Here is an 8,295-nt window from a genome sequence, read left to right as displayed (position 1 = left end):
TATAGATTGCTATGCAAGAAAATCTGAAGGACTGCGTTTTCTTGGAGGAAGATTGCCGCAGTCACGATTATCAGTCGGAGCCCAATTTAGATCTCCAAGAATATCGTAAGAACTCACTACACAAGTCTTACCAGTCATCCCCTCTGCAGCTAGACAGCTTCACTGCCAACACTCGCTCACTGAGCCTAAAGAATACGGGGCGTCGAGAGTCAGAGAAGATTCCACTCCAAATGGTGAAATCTGAGGGTGACCCCAATACTCCGTACAAGAGTGTATTTTCCCCCAATGCCCTGTCTAACCGCAATGGGAGCTTATCTTATGACAGCTTGCTCAACCCAATGTCTCCAGCATCTGCTAAATGTACTGCACACACTGCCGCTGGTTCTGTGGGATACCACTCACCATATATGTCTGCCAAAATGTGCCACCTACGAGGAGCAGAGCGCCAACCGGTGCAAAGTTTCAGCCCTGTACTGAGCAGGGCGTCTGGACATCAGAGAGAGCCTTCCCCCGTGCGCTATGATAACCTCTCCAAATCCATTATGGCCTCTATCCAGGAAAGGAAGGAGATGGAGGAACGGGAGAAGTTGTTACATTCTCACACAGATTCTGTGTTTGCAGACTCAGGGGTCTATGATACCCCTAGCACATACAGCTTACAGCAGGTCAGCTCACTCTCAGAGAATCCACGTGCTGCTCCAGGACGGTATGGTTCGAAAGACAATCTGCTGGCTGGGGCGGCCACTTTCAGTTCCAGAAATCCTATTCTTCAGTCCTCTGTATCCTCTCTTTCCAGTGCAGTCTCCAGAGCACCTAGGACTTCCACCACCTCTTTACAGGCTGACCTAGCCAATAACAATATACAAAGTCACCAACCCTTACAAGGGCGAGTGAGCAATGGGTCATACAAGTCCCCTGGCCATCAGGCTCCATCATCACCCTCTGGTATACCTAGGTCTCCCTCTTATGGGGGAGCAAAATCTGTCACATTTCTTAACACCATGGAATTCGCAGAAGGACCTTCCATCATGTGTCAAAGGTAAGATGTTCTGTGGTACAGATCTGCATCTTTAGATTGAAACTGTATTTAATCACAATGTACTATTAATATGTTTAAATATTACCAAGCACAAGCTAACTTTTCATCACAAAGACTTTACAAATAAGGGGCATCAGCTGGAAGAAAGATTTTTATCATCCATTTAGGAAGGGGCTTTATATATTAGAATAGTGGTTAAGATGTGGAAGACCTCTACATCATGATATAAAAATGTCAAAATGATATTGTTATAAATCATGGATATAACAATTATACTAAGGGAATCGATTTTGATTTATGGTATTTATCCCCTGCAAACAAAATAACAACAAAATCCCAGTGTTAAGTATTTTTCTATGCGCGTGCTTCATTTTATTGCCATACTACAGTTTTTAAGCACAATCTTTTAGACCTGTGGGCTTTGTAAGGTGTACCTGATGAACTTCGCAAGCCCAAAATGTTTTACAGCTAAACTTGACTTTCCTCAAAAAAAGATCCCAAACTCTAGTCCCTGTCTTAAAATAAGAAATAAAACATACTTACTGCACCATGGAGTCCAGCATTGTCTCGCTTGAAGAAAAAGCTCTCCCTTCACCCCTCTAGTGCTGCCATTCCTAAATGAGATCCAGCACATGCAGAGACATGCTGTCAGGCTCTTCCAGGTCTATGGAACCCTCCAGAGGTGTCTGCAACATTTCTGCGCATGCAGGGGCCATGACCTCTTTGTGACCTAGGCCAGTGGCAGAAAGTTGAAGAAAAAAAAAAAAAAGTTTGACTTTTTTGAGAGGGTAAAGGAGGCAGGAGAGCGGACCATTTAAAATTTGGTCAAGTTCTGTTTTAGACTAGGTTCACACTTGTGCGGGTAGTTGAAGGTGCAGGACAGCAGTTGTATCGTACTTGTTCCTACACCTGCTATCATTGCAGCAAAACTGCACTGCTGCTTTGTAGATAGGCGGTCTACCAGTTATTCCCCACGTATCTGAAATCGCAGTGCTTTTTCAATTTCTGGAAATTGCATGGTCCTTCCGGCTGCATTTTTAAACGGATACAGGAACCTTTTTCCTACATGAAACACAGGGCAAAGTAACCCATTCAAAGGAATGGGCCGCTGTGCCTATGCAAACGCGGCTCACAGAACCGCATAGATGTGAACCTGGCCTTAAGCTGTAGTAAAGCAATAAAAAAAAAAAAAACCTATAAGTGTAATCTCAGAAAATATAGTTGAGTACCAGAATTTTAATTTGCCCAGTTAACCTGAAATGCTTGATCGCACTCCTGCTGATAACATGTTAAAGATTTTCCAGCAGAAGGATTATGAATAGTGATCTCTGCTCATCCGTTTGCCCTTTTTGGAAATGGGGAGCATCCCCTTCAAAAACTTTGAATTTAGCCTTTTCCTTCTTTGTCTGCTGCATATGTCAAAGGGTAAATTTAGTATTTGTGAAGCCAAAACTGATTTTATTTTTTTTTTTCTAATTTTTTTTTTTTACCATTAAGAAAATCTGAATGTCAAGAAGGGGTTAAATTGCTTGGTGGCATTTAATCAAATAAAACCTATGCTCAGAGAAAAAAACGTTACTATTGCTGATTTCCTCCTGAAAATACCAGTTTCTTGCCCTTTTGCTTCAGTAGACTTGAGTCACTGACCCAGAACAAGTATGCATGGGGGAAGTCAGCTCTGTTTTGCATACTTCTTCCAGGTCAATGAATCAGAAAATAACAAAAATATTACATTAGCATGACAGCCAGGTAGGTAGCATTTTCAGAAGTAAAGGTGAAAAACTGCAACTTGCAAATTTATTTTAGTAACGGTCTTATAAAAAATGCTTGTAATGCTGAGAAAACAATATGCTAAAAGTATGCATGTAAAAAGATGATGTTTTTTTTTTTTTGTGTGTGTTTTTGTTTTTTTGTGCGTTTTTAGATTAGTTTAGATTTATTTTTGTAGAATTACTGTTGCTATGCAATCTCTCCCTGTGGGAGGATATAATGTAAAGGGATGACTGACCTAGTCTGTTAGCATTCTTGAACAACAATGTAAAGTAGTAAGTGTATAGCTTGTATAACAGTGTAAATTTGCTGTCCCCTCAAAATAACTGAACACCCAGCCATTATTGTCGAAACCGCTGGCAACAAAAGTGAGTACACCCCTAAGTGAAAATGTTCAAATTGGGCCCAATTAGCCATTTTCCCTCCCAGTGTCATTTGACTCATTGATATTACAAGGTCGCAGGTGTGTTAAATTTTTTGTTTATCACTGTCACTCTCTCATACTGGTCACTGGAAGTTCAACATGGCACCTCATGGCAAAGAACTCTGAGGATCTGAAAAAAAGAATTGCTGCTCTACATAAAGGAGGCCTAGACTAAAAGACGATTGCCAAGACCCTGAAACTGAACTGCAGCACGGTGGCTAAGACCATACAGCGGTTTAACAGGACAGGTTCCACGAAACAGGTTCATACCATGGTCGACCATAGAAGTTGAGTGCACGTGCTCAGCGTCATATCCAGAGGTCATCGTTGGGAAATAGACGTATGAGTGCTACCAGCATTGCTGCAGAGGTTGAAAGGGTGGGAGGGGAGGGGTCAGCCTGTCAGTGCTCAGACCATACGTCACACACTGTATCAAGTTGGTCTGGATGGCTGTTGTCCCAGAAGGAAGCCTCTTCTAAAGATGATACACGAGAAAGCCCAAAACCGTTTGCTGAAAACAAGCAGACTAAGGACATGGATTACTGGAACCAGGTCCTGTGGTCTGATGAGACCAAGATAAACTTATTTGGTTCAGATGGTGTCAATCCTGTTTGGCAATCAGGTGAGGAGTACAACCAGGTGAGGAGTATAAAGATAAGTGTGTCTCACCTACAGTCAAGCATGTTGGTGGGGGTGTCATGGTCTGGGGCTGCATGAGTGCTGACGGCACTGGGGAGCTACAGTTCATTGAGAGAACCATGAATGCCAACATGTACTGTGACATACTGAAGCAGAGCATGATCCCCTCCCGTCGGAAACTGGGCCGCAGGGCAGTATTACAACATAACGAACCCCAAACACACCTCCAAGACGACCACTTCCTTTCTAAAGAAGCTGAGGATAAAGGTGATGGACTGGCCAAGCATGTCTCCAGACCTAAACCCTATTGAACATCTGTGGGGCATCCTCAAACGAAAGGTGGAGGAGTGCAATGTCTTTAACATCCACCAGCTCCGTGATGTCATCGTGGAGGAGGACTCCATTGGAAACCTGTGAAGCTCTGGTGAACTCCATGCCCAATAGTGTTAGGGCAAAGCTGAAAAAAAATGGTTTGTCACACAATATATTGACATTTTGGGCCCAATTTGGACATTTTCGCTTAGGGGTGTACTCACTTTTGTTGCCAGCGGTTTAGACATTAATGGCTGTGTTGAGTTATTTTGAGGGGACAACACATTTACACTGTTATAAATGTAATTTCTTCAGTGTTTTCACATGAAAAGATATAATATTTACCAAAATGTGAGGGGTGTACTCACTTTCGAGAGATACTGTATCTTCTTATACCAGTTAGACCAATTTCATGTTCTAATTTATTTTGACTAACCTGGTGGAAGGGTTACCGTATATACTTGAGTCTAAGCCGACCCGCATATAAGCCGAGGCACCTAATTTTACCACAAAAAAACAGAGAAAACTTATTGACTCGAGTATAAGTCTAGGGTGGGAAATGCAGCAGCTACTGGACCCAACTGGACCACCACGAGACACAAAACAGGGGCTGCGGGCATGGTGAAGGAGATGCAGGGCTGTGGGCATGGCACAGGGGATGGTTCGGGCAGGGCACAGGAGATGGTTCGGGCAGGGCACAGGAGATGATGCACAGGCATGGCACAGATTGTTCAGGAGATGGTACTCGGGCATAGCACAGGTGATGGTACACAGGCATGGCACAGATTGTACAGGAGATGGTACACAGGCATGGCACAGGTTGTACAGGAGATGCAGTGCTGTGGGCATGGTACAGGAGAATGTCCTGTACCATGCCCGCAGCACTGCATGAGGAAATGCAGAGGCTGCGGAGGAGTCTCACTTTACCTGTCGGTGAGGCACCTTACATTTAAAAATAGCACCGACTGGCGCCAACACATCACTGCGCGTGCGCTGCCGATGCTCGGGAAAGCCCGCACACGTTCGGCTATTCCCAGGCAGGCGGCGCATGCGCAGTGACGTGTTGGCGCGGGCCAACGCCATTTTTAAAAGGTAAGTCAGACAGTGAATACAATATCAAGGGACGGGGAAATGGGTATGAGTCACCAGGAAACCACTCTAACGCCCCGAGAATCCTGGGGCGTTTGGGTGTGGCACAGATAATCTCTTATTTCAAATACCTAACGGTGTGTAACCGGTGAGCCACGCAACTGAAGCCATATGGAGAAAAAAGGAGAAGCTGCACACAATGGCTCAAACCCAGGTATTGAAACAGTGAAATTGGTACTTTATTATGAAACAATTGTTCAGACAATATGCAGACATTGAGTAAAAATTACAAAACTAGAGGTAAAAAATTCCCATGGACCCAAGGCCAAACAATGAAAATGAGGTGTCCCTTCTCATATAGACTGCTGGTGTAACCTCAAAGGCTCCACCCACCACCCAGACCCACAGCCACCAAAGTCAAAGTACCCCCCCCCCCCCCCCCACAAGAAACACAAATGCAGGTGTATAGAGGCCCCACAGGGAGAGTCTTGATTGAAGATTCACATATCATGAAGAACATCCATATACAACAATGGGGGTTTATTCAGGGGACTGAAAATGAACTGTCCAGTAGCACTTGTGAGGCTCCAACTCGTCAGGATGTAATCCGGAAGACTGAAATCCTCCGTGATATAATCAATCAATAGAGAGGCTCAGTGTCTCCAAGAAGCCCGGGCCTGGGACTAACGTGTATAGTTGTAACCAGTCCTCAGTTAGCACTTAATTCAGGCAATGTGAGACCCAGTAGTGAAGGAGACAACAAGCATGTATCACAAAGCATAAGCATGTTGCAAGCAAGCAGGGCAAAGCAGTGTGTATACCTCTTCAACTCAAAATATCCCTAGGTCACAGATAGAGGGGATGCAGTGTCCCAACCAGGTATATATGGGTATATAGCAGTGTCCATGAAGGGTACTTGGTGTGGAGACAGATGACCCAATACCAGTATGTGCAATAGAGATTGTCCCTTAAGACCTAATCAGGGTAATGAGGAGAAGGTATACCGAATGAAGGCAGGCACAGTTAAGCATATGCAGCGGGTAGTGCACAGTAGCAATCGTTGCAGATTGATTACAGCGTGTCTCGTCAAAAACTCACATGTTGAGGCTATAAGAGTCCATGAGTCCCCGGGTAAAGGAGGTCCAGATAGCCGAGTAGGAGTGTTTGAGGGTGATGTCCCCATTGGGGGGAAGGACTGAGGCCCCTCGCTGGTTGATTACGCCGCTTGATCGGCTTCAAAGATGAAAGGCTGTGGAATGTAAGTCCGGCCGGTGGGTGGAGCCGGAGGCGTGCCCGTCCTCACGTCAACGCGTTTCACGTGACCAGCACACTTCTTCAGGACGTAAAGTGCGTCATGCACGTCAGCCTATAAATACCAGGGGCTCGGGCCATCATTGGCCGATAGACACCTGGCTTCAATAGACGTGCAATCAGGAGTTAGGGACATCTAGTGGGCATCTGGAGGCTCTGCAACTCACACATAACCCAAGCCTGAATCAAAACATACACATTAACCAGGAAAGGGAAAAGGAGAAGGCAATGATGGCGACAATGCCCATTCAGAGCGAGCAAAGAGGATGAGAACATCTCATATGCGGCATAATATGGATAAACCTCCGGGGATCCCGGCAGATTATAAATAACATCAAAATCATTTCAAAGCACAGTGAATATCCAATAGTCATTCATCATTTGGCATAATGTCAAAAAATAGTCCATACTTTCACAAAATTTTATAAGGCAGATCCTTTGGCATCTGCAAATGCTTCTTTTCGCTGTAAAGTTTTGCAGGCTGCTGTTTAAGAGGGGCTGTTCTCTCTTGAGTGGTGTTTTTCTTTAAACTTTTATTTTTTTCAATCGGGCTCCTGTGTCCTGGTTAAGGGCACAAATGTTTAGCCTTGAGTTATTTTCCCCACCCCTCATTTTTCTTTTTGGACGTCCCAGTAGTTATGATTTATGGAGTGCTGTGTCCGTCACTGAACGAAAGAGAAAATGGGATTTTTTTACTTACCTTAAAATCCTTTTCTTGCAGTTCGACTGACAAAGCACCCACCCCTCTATGGAATTCTGATACTTCTAATACTGCTTGCTACTAAACTGATTACCTAGAGCAGAGAGAATGGTTATATACCAAGCTGAGAACGGCCCATGGGCATAGCCAGGTGTTTTTTGTTCTGTCTAGTCCTACTCCTGGAGGAGGCAATATAACCCAGTAGGTATGATTTAGGGATAGACAGATTATCGGCAAGGCCCATATATGGGGGGGGGGGCCAATATGCACTTTCCCAATATATCGGTATCGGCCCCAGAACTGGCCGATATTGCTTATATTTTTGTGACATAATTCTGCCTTCTTAGGCCGCCTCCCTTACCTTGGACAGCCTCTTCTGGAGTCGGGACTAGTCTCCTGGGAGTGTATCACAGCCATACACCCACCCACAGCAGCCCTGCACCAGCCAGCCACCCACATCCACAGGCCCTGTACCAGCGAGCCAGCCAGCCACCCACAGGCCCTGTACCAGCCAGCCACCCACAGGCCCTGTACCAGCCAGCCACCCACAGGCCCTGTGCCAGCCAGCCACCCACCACAGGGTTCCAGCAAGCCAGCCATTAAGCGTTAAACAAAAATGAACATATTCAGTACCAGATTTGTGTCAAAAATTCTTATTTTTCAAAACTTTAAATGTACAAAATATCGGCCGATACCGATACGTTGTGACCAAGATATTGGTATCGGCCCTGAAAAAAACATATTGGTCTATCCCTAGTATGATTTATGGAGCGCTGTGTCAGTCGATGAACTCAGAGAAATGGATTTTACCAAGTACAAAATTTATATCCTGCTTCAATCAGGGGAACGTTCATTATACCCTCGTGAATGCGTGCAGTCCAGGATCGCTAGTCCTCCACTTTAGGGGCAATGCCCACATCCCTCTCCCATTTGATAAGGAAGTTTTGATGAGGGGAAAACAAAGGATTTGTACAACATGGAGAATACAACCCCTCTGGAAAGTCTCCTGTA

The 8,295-nt window shown here is 44.9% G+C and overlaps 1 protein-coding gene across 2 annotated transcripts in view; it reads left to right on the top strand.

Annotated features, from left to right (window-relative positions):
• The window catches only part of ZDHHC8 (zDHHC palmitoyltransferase 8), a 201,679-nt gene that overhangs the window by 172,819 nt on the left and 20,565 nt on the right, over positions 1-8,295 (top strand). For both annotated transcript variants that reach the window (XM_082259074.1, XM_082259073.1), the window contains exon 10: positions 6-1,039. In XM_082259074.1, the coding sequence (XP_082115200.1) occupies positions 6-1,039 (1,034 nt within the window). The remainder of the gene's footprint in view (positions 1-5; positions 1,040-8,295) is intronic.

The sequence above is a fragment of the Pelophylax lessonae genome (genome assembly GCF_965119305.1).
Source record: "Pelophylax lessonae genome assembly, chromosome: 1".
Classification (NCBI taxonomy): domain Eukaryota; kingdom Metazoa; phylum Chordata; class Amphibia; order Anura; family Ranidae; genus Pelophylax; species Pelophylax lessonae.
This window is presented reverse-complemented; position numbering and strand designations above follow the sequence as displayed.